We start from the raw sequence: 18,742 nt of genomic DNA, 5'->3' as shown, positions 1-18,742 counted from the left end.
GATACCAGCTACTTGGTCAGTGCTCAATACTGTGAGGCTAAGTCTCTCCTGCAGAAATCTTTAGTTATACTTAAAATGGAGATTCTGTAGTTGAAAACAGGGTGTTCCTGGTTTGGCTGAAACTTAAAATTATTCTATCACCCCAGTCTTAACCCACTTTTTTTTTTTTTTAGCGGGAGGAGGGGGCTGTGGGGTGTGTGGTATTTGGACTTTGAACTTCATGATGACAACCACTTTCCTTTAATATAGCTCCTTGTAGGATTTTATACTTGTAGTGCTTTTAATTGAACTGGAGGAAGTTGGAAACTAAAGAATACATTATGTTGTAGGATCTTCTGGGACTCTGTGAACAAAAGCGTGGAAAAGACAATAAAGCCATTATTGCATCAAATATAATGTATATAGTAGGTCAATACCCACGGTTTTTGAGAGCTCACTGGAAGTTTTTGAAGACAGTAGTCAACAAGCTGTTTGAATTTATGCATGGTAATTATCTGTTTTTCACTTGCTGTTTTAATTATTAAAAAAAATAAATGCCCATACATGGACAGGTATGGGGGAAAAATACAAAGCAGTAACTGACTTGATTTAATTTAGAAACCCATGATGGCGTCCAGGATATGGCTTGTGATACCTTCATAAAAATAGCACAGAAATGCCGCCGACATTTTGTCCAGGTGCAAGTGGGAGAGGTCATGCCGTTTATTGATGAAATCTTGAACAATATTAATACAATTATCTGTGACCTTCAGCCACAACAGGTATGTTTAGTTCAGCATTGTGGATAATTCCTAAAGACTAATGGAAAGTTATTTCCTGTTGATACGTAGTAGTGGTTTTCAAGGCTTGAATTGTATTCCTTAGTTTGTTGTAAGTGACAGTGTAATGGTATAAATAGCGTGATCATTACAGTTGCATTACTGGGTCTCAATTATATTGAGATATACCCAATATTGAGATATTCCAATACTTGGAAGGAGAATTGAAGTGCATTTAGTTGAAATTTTAAATTCTGGACTGTTTTAAAAAGGGAATAAGACACTGAATCCTGTGTTTTCTGGTTCTGCTTTGGGAGTGAGTAATACTCTACTACAGTAGTGTACCTGTAGCTCTTGGATTTTGAAGGGAGGGGTGGGGAACTATCCAAAAGCTTTCTGCATCTGGGAAGGGCACAGCTCAGGAATGAGAGAGCAGTGTGTGATGCACCCTGAGATGTCGCCGTAATGGCTGTCCACTTGGGGCCTAGTGGATCTGACATCTGGGAAGAGTTGCTTTAGAGTGATGTAACCCAGTCCACAGTTAAAATGCGTGTAGTAATATTTAGGTAAGAGTTAAGTAGCATACGTTTGAGCTGCCTCACTTCAGGATATGACTGCAAATTTAAAAAGACTGTGGAATGTATGTCGTAGTGTTTGAGCGAAAGGAGATGGAGCTTTGTTCTGTACACAATGAAAGTAAAGAAAGAATGGAGAAGAACCCTTGAAAGTCAGAAGGGGAAAATGGTATTTAGACAGTGAAACCCATTTTCAGTCTCTAGTGTATATATAGTTCAGAACAGTGTAAAATGTTCCTTACTCCTTTTTAACCTTCCTGTTTGACTTGTTCCAATCAGGTGCATACATTTTATGAAGCAGTAGGGTATATGATTGGGGCACAGACAGACCAGACTGTGCAGGAGCATCTGATAGAAAAATACATGTTGCTACCGAATCAAGTGTGGGACAGCATAATTCAACAGGCAACAAAAGTAAGCTCATAAATTTTAAGTGTATTCCGTGTTGAGGTAAAGAAAAACTGCTAAATGCTTCTCTCACCCTGGGTTTATTTTTTACTGTTATTATTGTATGTAGCTGTGGTGGACTTCATTAACTGATGGCTAAAATAGCGGTTGACACGACAGTAAGAGTCCTGTTTTGAGAGAGGAGACAAAGCACAAAATAAATGCTAGTTTTAATCTGATTTAAAGGACAATTTTATGTTGCTGTATGGGATATTTTTTAATAGTTTTTTCTAAGGCTCCCTTTCACCTACCTTAGAAGTGTGTTTTCTTTCTGAAAAACAGAAAAGTTAAAGTGCTAAAAATAAGGTTCACTCTTCCTCCTTTCTCTTCCATCATTCTCTTAAAGTACATCTTTATTTCTTAATTTTATCCTCAATTTCTTTCAGTCTTTTCAACATACTTTATGCATTAAAGAACAACAGTTTTGCACTGCACAAGAGATCAGTCTGTTTGGAGTTAAGAACCTGAAATTTAGGCAAGGTTGAGTTAAGGTTTCTTACTCTGGCTTCCCGCTTAATACAAGAACACACTGCCTTGCCTTTGGACCACTCGCTGTGTGGCTTTACCTTCTTAATCTCTCCTTCATAGCTTTTTTTTTCTTCCTTCAATTAGAATAATGCTTGTACCACTGCAGCAAAAATGCTTCAATTGATTTAATTCTGCTCTTCTGCAGAAGTTTTATCCTGACTCCAAAGTAGTGGCAAGTGCCATGAAGTAAACAGCAGTATATGTAAAGTCTGTATGTAAATTTCGGTGATACGTTCTTTAATGCAGTGTGCAAAATAATTTAACCTTACACTTTCATGTTGAAAGCTAAAGAGCAGTTTTATTCACTAAAAAAAATGGACTCTTAATTTTTTTTTTAACAGAATGTTGATATTCTAAAGGATCCTGAAACAGTTAAGCAGCTTGGTAGTATTCTGAAAACCAATGTAAGAGCATGTAAAGCAGTTGGCCACCCCTTTGTGATTCAGCTTGGAAGAATTTATTTAGATATGCTGAATGTGTACAAGTGCCTAAGTGAAAACATTTCTGCAGCTATTCAGGCTAACGGTAAGAAAGTCCATGTTCTTCCTGAAAATGGGAGGCAGCAGTGTCTGTCATCAGGTTTCCAAGTACATTCCAATTTGGGTAATGTTATAGTGTTTATCAGGAAAGTGGAGAATGACCAAAAGTGCTTGCCTAGATTTTTTTGTTAACCAGATACTTTATTCAAATACAGAACTCCTGATTATAAAGGGATGAAAAAACACCTATAAATGAGAAAGTTTAGGAAAGGTGCAAACAGCGTAGATGCATACTTGGAATTAATAGGCATCTTGCTGAGACAAAGTTGTAGCATGTGTTCTTTTAGCTTACTCTAACTTTGAATATTAAAATACAATCTTTCAATAGAATCTCATTCTTTTCTTTTTTTTCCAAAAGATGTTGGCATAGTGTTGGTGTCATACTGTGCTACCAAATAGCTCTGTTACAGAAATGTAACTGTAGTGAAGATGCCTGAAGGTCGTGATAAACCAGGCCTTCAGTCACTGAGAATGAATTGCCAATTGCCTAACCTACTATTCTTACTAGCTAAATTAGGGCCTATGGTAGCTCAGTTGAATGTGCTTCTGCACTCGTTCATTACAAGACAAAATGAGTCATGGAATTGTGTGTTATGCTTCATTTTCTTGCCAGTGCAAATGATGATATTTGGAAATAGGGATGTTGAATAAAACTTGTAACTGAGCAGCTGGTTTACCTTGAAGCAGCTTCTCAGAATCCTGAATAAAACTGGCTGAGAAATCATTACATTTTGATTCTTTCCCTGTTGGAAACAGTGAAGTTGCCAGAGTTGCTGCTTGATTAGCAACTACTGTGATGGCTGTTGCCTCAGAGTCTGTTTTTACAACTGGTTCTGTCTTGCCAGAGATGGCTCTGAAGCTGGCACGAGCAATCCCACCTTAGGTTTCCGTGTGCACGTACTGTAATGGTTGTATGGCTGTGTGTTAGGTCAGGTTTTGCTGATAAGACTACATTGATTTGGGGGTAAGAAACAAAACTAAGGACAGGGCATTTTAAGAAGGGTAAGTGTGGACTTTTACACATGAAGACAATTTAAAGGATTATTTCTCTTAGATGAAATCAGGAACTTTCTTGTTCTCCCCCCATCACTTACTGAGAACCAGATATAAGCTCAGTCCATGTAGTTAAGTGAATACATGTGATTTCCCTTACTTGAAAAGTAAGTTGTAGCTGTTTTCAAAATCTTTAAGTAGGGTATTGTCAGTAATTTTGCAATGCTGAGTGATAGTTTTGACCTGTGGAGCGAGAATAGGAAGGTAGGGGTTTTTTTTGGTTTGTGGGTGTGTGTGGTGTTTTTTTTTTTTTTTGCACAATATGTAAATAGTTTTTAAGTAGTCTTTGTAGTTTGGATATAAAAATAAACATTCTCTGGTTTGTAATACCAATTTAAGTTAATATTTTTGTTACACCTTACCTGATTAACTGAAGCTTTAAAACTTTCAGGTGAAATGGTAACAAAGCAGCCCTTGATTAGAAGTATGAGGACTGTAAAAAGGGAAACTTTAAAATTAATTTCTGGCTGGGTGAGCAGGTCCAGTGATCCTCAGATGGTAAGTAGATTTATTTTATACAAATAACTTGCAAGACAGAATTAGGATGAACTCTGGTTTTTGTTCTGTTGTTAACTGACTGAATGAGTTGGTCACAGGAACTTGCTGCAGGAGGTTTGTAAAATAGAAAGTACGATCGTAGAGAGGTAGGCCTGAGCTATGATTGACATGCTTCCATTAATTTTATCTGGGAGTAATCTCAAAGGGAATCGGAGGAGGTTTAAAGGGAACCCTATGGGCAGCCCTGCTGCCTGAATACAAAGGGTGAGGAGTTAATGGAAGTGTAATGTATTTCAGCTTCCCAGGGAAAAGTATTGCCTGTAACTAAACAATGAACTTCACTATAAACTGCATGCTAGAGACCATGTTCGGTAACTGCGTTGTTATAACTGTGGCTTACTCTTTCTGTTAGGTGGCTGAAAACTTTGTTCCTCCCTTGTTGGATGCAGTTCTCATTGATTACCAGAGAAATGTTCCAGCTGCTAGAGAACCTGAAGTACTTAGTACTATGGCTATCATTGTCAACAAACTGGGTGGACACATTACTGCTGAAATACCTCAGATATTTGATGCTGTTTTTGAGTGCACATTAAACATGATCAACAAGGTATTTATATTTAAACTTTGGATAAGGCATTTCCCTAGTAACTGAAGACAAAGGAGTTTTATAAGAGTACTAGTCCTGACTGTTGGTACATCTGTAAGTGAAAGATAATCTTTTGCAATGAAGGGAGGCAGTACGTAGTGAGTAGAGTAATTGCACAACTTTCATCTTATAGCAATTAAGTAGGAGTTCGTGCCTGCTTTCATTTCCATATGTGGTGGTGTCTTGTGGATGAACTCCCTGGTTTTTTGCAGTCACCAAGTGCATTTGTGACACTTGAAATTTCTGCTCAAATGAACATACTTGTTTTGAAGTGTGGCTGTCTAGTTGGATGTCTTAACCTTATTGCCTTAAATGTCTCTGTTTAGCTCTTGATTTAACTCCATTAGCAGTTTTTCTGTTCTGGGGACTTGGAATGGTGTGTTTCTGGAAGCAGAAGTGTACTTCAGTCACTGTAGGACTAATGGCTAAATTCATAAATATTTAAAATCTATAAGTACTGATCAGTCATCTTGAGTATTTCCTCACTAATGCAGTGTGCAATATGTATTTGCATAATACTTGAGTGCTATCAGCTGAATTAGTGCTAGTTTGCAATAGGGTGTGACCAGAAATTGTACCCCTGTAGCAACATAGGTGCTTAACCCCTCTTGAGACCATGTGTCTGTTTTATCTGTGGACTGGGTAGCGATGGAGGCTGTGTACTGACAAAATGTGACTCTTGTCGATGTTCTGTAACCCCTGAAGATGGTCTTAACTTTTTCCCTACTAAAGCTTGCTAACTGAGAAAGAACCTTTGCTTTGCATTGAAAGTTACTTTAAACTTGGGATCTAAATGCTATTCTGTGTTGGCTATTGATGTGCTCTACTTGGCAGAAGATCTCATGATGAACCTTAAGGAAACCTGACCTTCCTCCCCCGTCTTTTCCTTCTAGGACTTTGAAGAATATCCTGAACACAGAACAAACTTCTTCTTGCTGCTCCAGGCTGTAAATTCTCATTGTTTCCCAGCATTCCTGGCCATTCCACCCGCACAGTTCAAACTTGTTCTGGATTCTATTATTTGGGCTTTCAAACATACAATGAGAAACGTTGCAGATACAGGTAAATGAAAGTGTTTAATACGCAGACTTTATTTGTGGTATCAGTTGTATTTTCTGGTAGAATGCTGTTTTCTTGCATTTTTTTCTTTAGTCAGACTTTGAATTCTAGTCACATGACTCAGTACTGCATTTGCACAAGAATAATAATCTTCTGTCTCAGCTTCAAGTTGTCAGCCAGGTATACATTAATGGGCTGACATACTTGGATGCTGTTTCACTCCCGGAGCTCTAAGAGAGCACTGTTACAGTTCCTGCTTGCTTTCTTTTCCATGTGAGTGCTGGCACTTCATTGAAACGGCTGAACTGATGCAACAGCTCACTGCTGCTAAAACTGGTGTTGCAGCTCAACTTCTGTAGTGCTGCCTGTGGTGTTTGACTTAATGCCTCAGTTAAGACAGTTGCTCAGTGACTACTGAAAAGTCCAGCAGAAAAGTGCACGATTGGGGCGGGGGCTGAACCCATGTTCTGCGAGCGAGCCCACAGCATAAAGGGAAACACCTTAGATTGTTATAGAAGGGGGATTATGCTTCCTCTGGACAGCAGTGAGGTGTTTAAAATGGATGAAATCTCATGGAGTAGCTGAATGTATTGCTGCATTTGACAGACACAAGTAATTAAAAAGCTGTCTGGAATGACAAATTACTGAAGAGAGACTAGGAGAGGCTATATGTATTGAATTCTAAAAAATACTAGTTTTTGAGATTTTGGGCTTAGTGTGCTTGACTACTGGATTAAAAAATGGTTGTGAAGCCACCTAGTTCTTTAGTCAGTTGTCTATCAGTGTTAGGAAGGAATGGGGATAAAAGAACTTCGAGTTGAATTTCACCTAGAAGTAACTTAAGTTTTCCTGTCATTCTAAAAAAATAAAATATCTTCCCTCCTTAAATTAGCAAACACTTTTTTCGGTAGAGAGTTTCTCTCACCTTCATTAGTTAGTAACTAGTAATATGATTTGGTTCTTTATGCTTCTGTCATCTAAGAATGCAAATAAAATCGGCGTGTGGCGTGCATGTGACTGGGGTCCCTCTACTGGCTGCTTGAGGAAATGCCCGAGAAAATCGCGTGTAACGCTTGGCTTTTCAGAATTTCTTGTGATACTTGTATTGTTTTGGAAAAGGCAGAAATATGCACAGAAGTTTTAATACTGTTCTGTTGGTAACTTAAGGTTTTTTTTAATGCACATTTTCCAGGACTTCAGATACTTTATACTTTGCTTCAGAATGTTGCACAAGAAGAGACTGCTGCCCAGAGTTTTTATCAGACATACTTCTGTGATATCCTTCAGCATATTTTCTCAGTTGTAACGGACACCTCACACACTGCTGGTAAGAAAACACATATGTAAGCCAGCTGATTAAAACACCGTATTTTGAACATCAAAATAATGTTAACTTATCTGTTCTGAATAATAAATGCATCTGTATAACTCTGATCTGTTCAGGTTTGACAATGCATGCATCAATCCTTGCATACATGTTCAACTTAGTAGAAGAGGGAAAAATAAGTACTCCGTTAAACCCTGGAAATCCAGTGAACAACCAAATGTTTATTCAGGAGTATGTTGCTAATCTTCTCAAATCTGCATTTCCTCACCTGCAAGAGTAAGTCTGCCATGAGTCTTTAATACTTTTAAGTGGGTTCTTATGTCTTGAAACACTAACTGATGTGTTTACTGTTAGTGCCCAGGTTAAGCTGTTTGTAACAGGACTCTTCAGTTTAAACCAGGATATTCCTGCCTTCAAGGAACACCTAAGGGATTTTCTGGTTCAAATCAAGGTATGTTTGGTGTGCTTTTTTCAAGAAATAAAAAATGATTATTTAGCAGGATGATACTGTTGGAAAGTACTTTTGATGGTGTTCGTTCAGTGTTTGTTTAGGAGATACCACTTATTTTGCAGCTGTTTAAAATGTAGCGAGAACTTCTGTCGAATGGCTTGCGTGACCGAGTGGTGTATCGTATGATCTGTTTCGGTGTGATATAATTTTATTTTTCTGGGCTTAAGTGTCATCACTTAATTATTTACTTTTTGGGCTTAAGTGTCATCACTTGTGCTTTATGCTGTGCATACCATCCTTGTGTATAAGAAGGCTGCAAAACTTACTCTAATAGGGAAATAAAGCAAGTTGATTTTTAACCAAATTTTGTCTCAGTTATGCTTGGGATTGGGACATGTTTTGAAACTTGCTAGAGCAATGCTATGCTCTTACATTTTTCTACAGACGGTAGAATTCAGGAAGATTGTCAGAAAGAGTTTGTTAATCCGTATTGAGACTGTAATCATCAGGTGTTTTAAAATTGTAATGGTACTGCTTTAACAGTCGTAAGGTCTAAATGATGGGTTACTGTAGCAACCTGTTCTGTAACATATGGTAAAAATGGTAAATTATTTTGCGTTCCTTTTATATTAGTTCTGACCTTAGGAACTGAAAGCAAAACCAGCAAATAGTCTGGCAGGGGTTGTGAGGGGAAGATGTTTCTGTATCATTCTGGATTTTGGAAGCTTATTACTCTGCCTAAAGCATTTGACAATAAACTAATGATTTTATGTAACTTACACAGGAATTTGCAGGTGAGGACACATCAGACTTATTCTTGGAGGAAAGAGAAACAGCCCTTCGGCAGGCTCAAGAGGAGAAGCATAAACTGCAGATGTCTGTACCTGGCATCCTTAATCCACATGAAATTCCTGAGGAGATGTGCGATTAAAAAAAAAAATAAACAAGTTTTGCAGTTTTCTTTCTGTACAGCTACTTTGTTGTGATAGAAGAAAACAGCACTTGGATGTTTGTTGACCAAAATGATGCCAATTTGTAAATTAAAATGTCACCTAGTGGCCCTTTTTCTTATGTGTTTTTTGTATAAGAAATTTTCTGTGAAATATCCTTCCATTGTTTAAGCTTTTGTTTGGTCATCTTTATTTAGATTTGCATGAAGTTGAAAATTAAGGCATTTTCAAAGTAATTACTTCATGCCCATTTTGTGGCTAAGGGGAAAAATAGGCAAAACATAACTTGTAAAAGACTATATTGCAAAATAATACAATTTCCTGTAAGAGTTTTGATTTTTAATTCGGGATCATTTTCTTTCTAGTCTGTCCTGCAGTCTAGGAGAAAAGGTTATGAGTAAAACAGATTGAATGAATTGTTAAGCAGAGGATTCTAGTGCTGCATTTGTTTTTATCAGTTAGCAGCTTTTTGGACTGAGTGGTAAGGCTAGGCTACATGTATTTGCAAGTTGTATGGCAAGTTTGCAGCAAGATCATGTGCATATCATCCCATTGTAAAGCAACTTCTAAAGAGTATGGGAACACAGTACAATTAGTTATTTTTACACAGTTCTTTTGTTTTTGTGTGTGTGCTGTCGCTTTGTCGACAACAGCTTTTTGTTTTCCTCAATGAGGAGTGTTGCTCATTTGTGAGCCTTCATTAACTCGAAGTGAAATGGTTAAAATATTTATCCTGTTAGAATAGGCTGCATCTTTTTAACAACTCATAAAATAAAAAAAAAAAAACTCTGGCTTTTAAGATGACTTATACTAATTTACATTGTTTACCATGCTGTAGTGCTTAAAGAACACTACTTAAAAGCAAAATAAACTTGGTTTACATTTATTTTTCTTTCTTTGGCTTATTCTTTTACTGGATGAAAATGCTGTGATCGTATTCAAGAGTCATATCCAGAAGGTGTAGGACTAGTTCCTTGAGGTCTAGATAACTGTTGCTTCTGGCTTGCCTCATCTCAAGGACTTTGGCTGTGCTTGAAGTTAATATGAACTAATTTGGGTTCCATTTAGAAGTACAGTAGCTATTCTGACTTGCCTCCAGGAATAAATATTCAATACTATGTTACTATAAAATGCCAGGAATAAGGCACTCTTGCTCTTTCGCGCTCTCTGGACTCTTTGCAGAGGTATTGCACTGTATCTTGACTGAACAATGGATACTAGCACATTTTAATAACACATGTAGACAAGAGCTACAGTTATTTTTCTACCTAAAGTTTTGTAGTTAAATGATTTTCACAGATTTATGAAGTACAGATGTGAAAACAGTATGAACACTAAGACTGTGTACGGTCTTGGCTTCCCCATTTATGTAATGTCTCTGCTGTCTTAACAGTTGATGTTAAGCTCTCCCAAAGCTTCTTCCCCTTTATTTTGTCTCTAATCTTAAGATTGTTACGATGCAGCGCATCTCCATTCACGCAGAGCTGTAAAACAAGGTTAGAGAGTTGTGGAGGTCTGTGTAAGTTTGGATACTGTAGTTAACTTTGTGCTGTATATTCCTTTTGAAGTAGAAGTGCATGAATTGACAGTGTTCACGTAGAATTCAGCTGTGACCAGAATGCTCCAGTCTTAAGTACTGGACTGGCCCCTTCCTGTTTGTGAACATCTCTCCATTTGTTTTCCTTAGCTGGCCCCAAAAAAAGCATAGCTGCTCCTGCGTGAAGGTCGTTTGGCAGTGTACATGTTATGAGCTGGCAGTTGTCAATCTGGAGAGGTTTCCCAAACCCTTCATGGCTAGGACTTAGAATACAGCCTACCAGAACTGTTAATTACTTTGATAGTTACGAAATGTTTCTTTCTCTCTTAAAGGCTCATGATTTAAGCTTTTTCGTGTCTTCCTGGCCTGTTGATGTATAGCTTTCTGTTCAGCTCTGTGAAGGCAGTATGGTCTTAAATAGGCAGAGGAAAATTCTTGAAGTACTATTGAAGGATGCATCTAGAGTGGACGTTAAGTGGCTTGTGACAAGGCTGAGTTGCAGCATTATAGAGCTAAGATCATCAAAAGCTGTGCAGAGTAGGAAAGTCTTCCTAAAACGGAAATAAATACCACCAAGAGCGTGACATCAGAATGATTATATCTCATGAGTCACAGAACTAAATACTGAATTGGTTCTGACATACAGCGGCATTAACAGTGCATTGAAAATAGTTTTGAACAAAACCAACACGTGTGCTACTGCGTGTTACTATGTGTGTTTAAGGTTCAGGTTAGTCTGAGGCTCGTGGTCTGGCTGGTGGTTTACTGAAGAATGAAACCTGACCTAACCTCTCAAAAAGCAAATCTGAAATGTATTTTCTAAATCAATTCAGAGAAGAGCGGTTTCATTATTTGGATACCTTCTAGGTTACCTAGTGACAACATTTTAATCTTATTCTTTGTTTCCCTCTTAGATCTAAAAACTTAACTGTGGTCTTGACTTACTATCTTGAGAACTGGTGCCTTTCATGGATCTCTGCAGATGCTGTAAACGTGCAGCTGATGCAGAGTTCTGGATACCATTAAAAGATTTGACTTGTGTGTGGGCATATTCCTAGTGCAGTTATCCTGAGTGTGGAAAAAATTTTACAATGTACATCTAAAAGTTCTAGTTCAAATGCACACTCTGTACATTAAAGTGTATGGATAAAAAGCATGAACCATCGTATAAACATCTACGTAACTTGTAATTATATGTAAACAAATGTTTTGTGATATTTCTAAACAGATTTTTCAAAAAAGCCCAATTCTATGTACTCCAGGTACATTCATAAAATATAAGTATTACAGGGTGTTTTCTGTGTTTACATGAATGGATTGCCTGTTAGCTGATGAAGACACCCCCGAGTACTTGTTTAAGGCTACCATGATGTGTTTGCTACTGTAACTGAAGCAGATTATTTTCCAAAGCATTTTAGGTTAGTTTTGTTGTATGTGGTTTTTTGGTTTGGGTTTTGGTTTGTTTTTCTTTTGGGGGGGGAAAGGGGGGTGTTTGCCTAGAATAATTTGGTGTGTGTTAATCTGGTTAAGTGAATTATTTTCCAATAAAGCTAATATTTATGCAAAAAAGCTTTAGAAATGCTCATCTCTCAAGGAAGGTTTTAAGAGTTACTTCGAATAGTTTTTAGCACTGGAAAAGCAGTAGGACTTCATCTGTGGGTTTCTTAATAGAAAGAAGGATTAGGAAGAGATGCTGAAAATTACGCATCAAAATGTGGAGAGACTGAATGAAGCGGGGAACTTGCATCGGTGCTGTATTGTGACTAGGGGACATTGTCCCGTAGTCAGTTGGAACAATTATTATTACTGATCTAAGGCTTCCGGGGTACTGTTTATATTTGCTAGAAGATAACTTCTAGTCCTTCCCCCTTTCTCTTCACTTACTGGCTTTGTCTGTAAATGTTTTGGGGCAGAACTGAAATGTTGGAGATGGCTTGAAAAAAACGTTTTCGTGTCAAAAATGAGTAAAAGAAACATACCTCTCCCTTTGTCTGCCCTTCATGAATGTACCTCCACACTTGGTTTCTTGAGACTGAATTTATTTTTAGCCTTCTAGATTTAGGAAATCCTTGCTTCGTTGGCCAAGGCTGATTATGGTCAGCAGTTTTCCCTTGGGAAAAGGCTTAGCCGTTCCAGTTGAGGGATTAATTTCTCAGGTAAGATTTCACATACAATGTACCTTAATTACTTAAAGCACTCAAAATCACTGGTGTCATACATACATACCTGCCCTATGTACTGCTATTGGTACGCTTGTTTCTCACTACCTGTGAGTGCTTGTTTGTGCTGTAAGTGGTACAAGAACACGGTGCAAAGAAAAGATCAGGTTGAGAAGGAATGTTTTGGAAGTTGAGAGTATGGATGAGAATGACAAAGGAGGAAAACTAATACTCAAGTTTTTACTTGTATTAACTCCACCTAACTTAAACAGCACTTTTTCCTAGGTAATATATTGGGTAGTCTCTTCCAAGTCCCCCATCAAAATAAGTCAGAGGGCCTGGTGTTTTTTTAAATTGTGAACATTTTAAAATCTTAGTCTTTTAAAACATTGTTTCAGTTTTTTCTGAGTCTTTAGAAGCCTGTAGTCTTTCACAGATTCTGTTATTTCACCAAAGACTCTGAGGAAGAATTGGCCAGTCTAGGTTGGAGGATGGGGGGGAAAAGACTTAAAAACTTTCACTGATGTGACAACATAACAAGGTTAAGCATGTGTGTGCTGCAAAGAGCTGATGCAGCCCACCTATTACTGCTGCCAGTTAATTTATCGTGTATATTGAAAACCAGGCAGTGATGACCACTTTTCTTTTGTGGCATTTCTGTAGCATTAGATCGATCGAGCATTTTTGCATCAACCTTCATAAATGGTTTTACAAACTTCTCAGATCTTTTGTAGTTAGCTTGTGAACTCTTCTCCCAGAGTTCTACCTCTGACCAGTTTGCTTTCAGGGTTAACTTGAAACTTGCAACTGTGCAATCATAAAAGTTCTGCAAAGGAACACTGTAAGTGTGCTTTACCAGTAAAAAGTCCAAAATGGGGGTCCAGCTGTACAAAAAAAAGCTGTCTGTGCTCTCTTTGACAGGTAAGATGGTTCAGTTGCTGATGGCATTGTTGCTAATGCTCAGAAATGTAGATGAAAGGGATGGGATGACCAGTCATCTGGCAGCTGCTTTATAGACTGAAATAATCAAAAGGAAGATTGAAACAATGTGAAGGATGATCACTCACAATGGCATTGAGAATGTGCGTATCATGCTCAGCCTACCTCATCTGGGAGTGGTTAGATAAGTAGCACTGAATCTCAAGCTAATGCAGTCATCACCACCAGACCTTCATGCGTACAGAAGCACTTGAGGGAAAAAACAGCCCTTCAACTGAATTACTAATCCAGATCACATAAGAAAGAGGCTCTAAGGTGCAGTCTGAAACCACTCAAAAGTTGGAGCTTGCTCTGGCTGTACTGTGTGATCCTTGCCATACCCAACAGCTGATAATGTTTATCAGAATGCAGACTGTCTTCCTACTAAAATGCTGAGCAGCCAGTTAGCTCATTTTGGAGCAAACTGTTTAACGTAGTTTGGTGGTATAGTGAGCATTATTTATTCTTACATGATGTGTTTTTGGCCTAATAGACAGGGCTATTTTGAGTGTATTTGCTTAATGCTTAGCGTAAGTCAAACCAATCGAGTTTGTCTTCACAGGGTGCTGTGATAAGAAAGTCTAGTTAGATATGAACCGTGTTACAAAGTGTTAAAATGTTAACAGAGCAACAAAAGTCAAGTGCTGAAACTTAAGAGTGTGTAAATGTAAACTGATTCTGTTGTGCTCCGGCCCAGTTTCCTTGGTAACTTCACATTTTACAGGCAGAGACTTGCTTCCTTTAGCAAAATTAAGGATATCCTAGGCAAGGGATTCCAACCACGTCCAGTATCATTCCAGACCAGAGGTCACAAATACGCTGGACTGGATGGAATTCACCTTCTTGACGCTATCCTCTGTATAGCAGAAATTACTTGCTTTCTAGCAGTTGCAGCTCCCATCTCCTCTTAGCATCTGCTGACGACATCACTGGCAGTTGACCTTTCATTATAAGTTGTGGCAGTAGAGGAGTAAATGTGCAGTCCATTTGGCTGTCATTGCTACAGGGATGGGAACTTTCAGCAGAGCAACAAAGCTCAAACAAGATAATTCAGTCATCCCACATCAGATGAATCCCTCTGGTTAAAGGAGTTGACATGATTAATGTTAAAAAAGAAAAGGTTTCAGTTCAATCTTCCACATTCCACAGTTACTATTTTGAGGTCCAATGAGCAACTGTAAGTATTCATACAGAAAACGAAAGCTTGAAAATATAAAGTATGAGGCAGGCAAGGAGAGGCTGCAGTGTCCCGAAGAAGGAAGAGGGGCAGTGATTGATCTTACTACCTCAACTCCTAATCCCCTTCAGAGCGGTTGTGTTTGGTTTGGTTTTCTTTTGGTGAATGGTTAACTCCATCTTGACCTTAAAGAAAACCACCTTGCAAGGATGGCATGTGAGGAGACAACAAAGGTCAAGGGAAAAACAGCGCCTAGAAGAGTGGGAGGCTGATGATCACTGTAATGGGACCAGTTATAGCTCTTTGTCACTCCTGCTTAGAAGCTAACATTAAATTTAAGAACAAACAAAAAAAACCCCGCAACAAACACAATTCCATCTCTATTAAAAAAGAAAAGATTCCTGTGTGCAGTATAAAGACTTTGGCTGGCAATACTCCAGTCTGCACAAAAGCAGGAGTGACTCAAGGTCACCTATACTCTTCTGTTGTATTCATTGAACTTGGCATGTGATACCATGCCAAAGGCCCCTTCCTTGTGCTGACTCTGGTGTTTATGTGACGCTGCAATCAGATCAAAGAGGCAGTTTGTCAGAAAAACAATGTTTTGAGATGTTTTCGCAGTTAATTTTGGTTCTGTTATAAAATTTACCGCAAGGCCTGTATAAGGAAGGAAGAGGGGGAAAGTGCAAATTGAGATCGGATTATGCAGACTGTAGAACTATGCTTTCTACCAAAAAAAAAACCACCCCACAACCTTTCTGGTGTTTTTCCAGACACCTCACTTGTATAACCACTGATAGATTCCGTGCTAGCAGGAATACCTGTTGTGCTACAATGTTAAAGGTTAAGGAAGCAAATAAGCATGACTTCTTTTGAAGATGCAGGGTTTATATTAGTTTGGTGTGACAAAATTAAGATGCTTTCTAAGCTTCTCTTTGTGCAGCTCTGGCTTCCAACTTCAGTAACTCCAGTTTTGATAATGGTAAGAAGTAAAGGGTATTCCAGCAAATGAAGACTGACACGATTTGGAAAAGAGCATATGGCATATTGCAAAGACAAGTCATGAAAGCTGTGGTAAAAATGGCATACAAAAGGATAACTGAAATACTCTTAGACACATAGAAGGTAAGATAGCACAACATCAAGTGAAAAATAACAGTATGTATACACGTTACATAAAAGCCTCTGATCCACCTTTGACAGATCTCAAGTTTTGAAAGCAGTGCCATAGAAAAGAAAGATGATTGGTACCTTAATTCAGACATGAGCAGAATGTGATACTGTATTTTTCTAGACTACTTTTATACTTCCATTTTACAAGTTTTTAGGCTATCTAGCTGAGACCACACAAAAAAGGCCTTACAGGATCCAGTACATCTGTGTCAGTTTAATAACTAAGCCACCACAGCAGTGTGGAGGCTTAGTTCTTAAGCTAGCTAGTTTAACAACTAGTTAGTAGTGGTTAGATTTCTGTCTGTCAATAGAAAGGAGATTATTTAGAAAAGACTATGTCAGGAATTAAGTTACATATAACAAGAAAGATCAGTAAAAAGTTTCAGGGAAGTTTTTAGTTTAGTCGCAGTCTTCCTCCTGTCTCTCGTATTGGTATTCTTTCTTATTCTCAGGAATCCTGTTTGAAAGATACTTGGATTGACATAAAATGTGAATTCAAGGGACAGACAACAAGGAACCTGTGTCTTGTGTAGACTCTCAAAGTTTATTTTCTGTATTGGTTTAATAAGTGGAAATTTCAGCAGGGAATATTTAGAATTTTATTAAGAAAAGCTATTCTTGTTGATAACACTAACTTGGAAAGTATTTCAAAAACAAGTAGTGACAAGAAGTCTGGGTGAAAGATTGTTCTCGTATAGTCCTGGCTTCCACAGTAGTAGTTGTAGCTGAGACTAGGTCTGTTGTTTACAGTAACTTGTCTCTTCTTCTAAGCAGCAAGTGGAGTTCTTTGTCTTAGCTTATCAGACGGATGCTTTGAGGACTGTTAGGAGGAGCGCATTCTCTGTGCTTGAGTGGGAGGTTATGTATACAACCACCAGTGGTGGTATCAGCCTGTATAAATACGCACATAAATGGAAAAATGCAAAATATAGGTCTGATGTCATTGCAGAAATGCAGTTGCTTTTTTAACTCTTAAGTCAGCCACTGAAGAACTTGAAACAGCTTTCCTTTCTTTTCCCCTTAATCTGGAACTTTTGTGATTTATTTTACTTTCTACTAAACTATATTGCATCTGCATTGCGGCCATTAATAGATTTGTTTTCTTAATCCTAGGTACAAGTCGCTAAACTGGAGGCATTCAGAATAATACACGAGTTTACCACTGGGTGGTACTACAGAAATACAAAACACAGTAGGAGAGAGGCGCCTACTCCGGGGGGGAAAAAGCATCCCCGCTCCCGCGTGTGATCCGTGATCCTGGGAGCAGGAGCGTGTCCCTGTGCGGGGCTGAGAGGTGGGGAAAAAAGGGGGTTTCTTGTGCGGCAATCTGCCGTGTGCCTGCACGCTCGTCCTCGGGGGGGCCGGGACCCTGCTCCAACCGCACCCGTCACGGAGTTAACTGAAGTGGTAGTTGCAATCAGTATGAATTATGGAACTTTAAAGTTTTTATGTTTGAAGAGGTAGGCTCCTGGACGCATAGCCACAGAATGTGGTATTTCTAGTTATTCACAGAGGCCATGCTTGCCATTGGACATTTATTATGCTGAAGAAATCGCTATCCAAGAGGAAAGAAGAACAGCGTCGAAAAGTATAGGAGATTAAAAAAAAAAAAAAAAATCGCCATAAACCGCTCCCGCGGTACTTCAGCGAGGGCGGGCCGGGCAGGTGCCTGGGCTCCGGCCGCCGCTCCCCTCAGCCGGCGCTGGGCGGGAAGGAGATGGCCGGCGGCCGGAGCCCTGAACGCCCGCCCCGGCTCAGGGCGCTGCCTCGCTGCGCGGCGTGCCCGGCCCGCCAGGCGCTCCCTGCAGGCGGGAGGGCCCACAGGGCCGCCGCCGCCGCCCGCCCGCCTCTCGCAGCGCGGTTCCCGCTCGGCCAGCGTTTGCAGTCACAGTAAATAATAACGAGGGAGCAGCGCGCAGCGCAGAGCCGGCCGAGCCTGCCCCGGCATGCGTCCTCCGGCGGCCCGGGAAGAGGCGAGGGCCGCACGGCCACAGAGCAGCTGAGGGGGCGGGCCAGGGTAGGCCTCCGGCGGCCGCCGCTCGCTTTAAGCGGGGGAGGCCGCTCCTCTGTCCCTGTCACCGCGGCGTGTGCGCGTTGCTGGCGGGAGGCGGGAAGAGGGCAGGGAAACGCGCTTCCCGCCCTACCCCGGGCACGCGCCGAGCCGCCGCCGCCGCCATTTTACCCTCCCGGCCCCGGCGTCCGGCCCGCCCCCTTCCTCCTCCTCCCGGCTCGGCAGCCCGCCGCTCGGCCCGGGGTGGGAAGGCGGGGCGAAAGGGAAGGGGGGAGGGACTCGGCCACCGTCGCCTCCTGCCTGGTCGGAAACTGCCGAGCTGAGCCCGAGCGCCCTGTCCCCCCTCGCTCCCGTCCCCTCCTCCTCCTTCCCCCTCAGCAAAATGGCGGCGCGTGGAGTCACTGGGAGCCAGTGAGTGACTCGGCTTCTCCTCCCCGCCGCCGCCGCTACCGCCGCCGCCACAGGCTCATTTGCATTGCTCAACCGCCCCATCCCCCCCCTCCCCCGGATCCCGGACCGGCCCCTGCCTCTCCCCCCCCACCTTCTCTTCCCATTCCTTCCCGCCCCCTCCTTCCCCTCCCCCCCGGCTGACCCCCGCCCCGGCCCCCATCAATCATCAATCAGCAGCACCGAGTGGATCAATCAATGGTCGGGAGGAGGCGGCGGCGGCGGCTGCTGCTGTTAATGAACAATGTGTGAGAGCTGCGCCGAGCTGCTGGAGGTGTTAAATGAGAGTAAGTGCGGCCGCCCTCCCCCGCTACCCTCCCCCCAACACTCCTCGCCCCGGGCCGGGACCCCACGTACCCTCCTCTACACGGGCTGGGTTATAACCCCGCTTCGTCGCCTTCCTTACCCCCCCACCCGCCCCTCGGCTCT

The 18,742-nt window shown here is 40.7% G+C and overlaps 2 protein-coding genes and 1 long non-coding RNA gene across 18 annotated transcripts in view; 2 read left to right on the top strand and 1 right to left on the bottom strand.

Moving 5' to 3' along the window:
• XPO1 (exportin 1) overlaps window positions 1-9,717 on the top strand; it is a 39,790-nt gene extending 30,073 nt beyond the window's left edge. For all 8 annotated transcript variants that reach the window (XM_080408194.1, XM_080408200.1, XM_080408196.1 and 5 more), the window contains 11 exons: window positions 330-486; window positions 598-761; window positions 1,613-1,747; window positions 2,650-2,833; window positions 4,292-4,398; window positions 4,811-5,005; window positions 5,938-6,106; window positions 7,296-7,430; window positions 7,547-7,706; window positions 7,785-7,881; window positions 8,666-9,717. In XM_080408194.1, coding sequence (XP_080264320.1) covers window positions 330-486; window positions 598-761; window positions 1,613-1,747; window positions 2,650-2,833; window positions 4,292-4,398; window positions 4,811-5,005; window positions 5,938-6,106; window positions 7,296-7,430; window positions 7,547-7,706; window positions 7,785-7,881; window positions 8,666-8,812 — 1,650 coding nt within the window. In that variant the 3' untranslated portion in view covers window positions 8,813-9,717. The remainder of the gene's footprint in view (window positions 1-329; window positions 487-597; window positions 762-1,612; window positions 1,748-2,649; window positions 2,834-4,291; window positions 4,399-4,810; window positions 5,006-5,937; window positions 6,107-7,295; window positions 7,431-7,546; window positions 7,707-7,784; window positions 7,882-8,665) is intronic.
• The window catches only part of LOC308071979, a 30,495-nt gene continuing 19,051 nt past the window's right edge, over window positions 7,299-18,742 (bottom strand). The window contains exons 2-3 of one of the 2 annotated variants that reach the window (XR_013931449.1): window positions 14,380-16,746; window positions 7,299-7,427 (exon numbers count right to left, since the gene is read on the bottom strand). This is a non-coding gene — a long non-coding RNA (uncharacterized lncRNA). Of the gene's footprint in view, window positions 7,428-9,871; window positions 13,545-14,379; window positions 17,411-18,742 lie in introns of those variants that run through there. The other variant, XR_013931450.1, reaches the window with a different exon arrangement.
• USP34 (ubiquitin specific peptidase 34) overlaps window positions 17,410-18,742 on the top strand; it is a 138,097-nt gene continuing 136,764 nt past the window's right edge. For all 8 annotated transcript variants that reach the window (XM_080408192.1, XM_080408188.1, XM_080408187.1 and 5 more), the window contains exon 1: window positions 17,410-18,600. In XM_080408192.1, coding sequence (XP_080264318.1) covers window positions 18,558-18,600 — 43 coding nt within the window. In that variant the 5' untranslated portion in view covers window positions 17,410-18,557. The remainder of the gene's footprint in view (window positions 18,601-18,742) is intronic.

The sequence above is a fragment of the Falco punctatus genome (genome assembly GCF_963210335.1).
Source record: "Falco punctatus genome assembly, chromosome: 12".
In the NCBI taxonomy this organism is placed as follows: domain Eukaryota; kingdom Metazoa; phylum Chordata; class Aves; order Falconiformes; family Falconidae; genus Falco; species Falco punctatus.
Note: the sequence above shows the minus strand (reverse complement) of the source record. Positions and strands in the feature narration are given on the sequence as shown.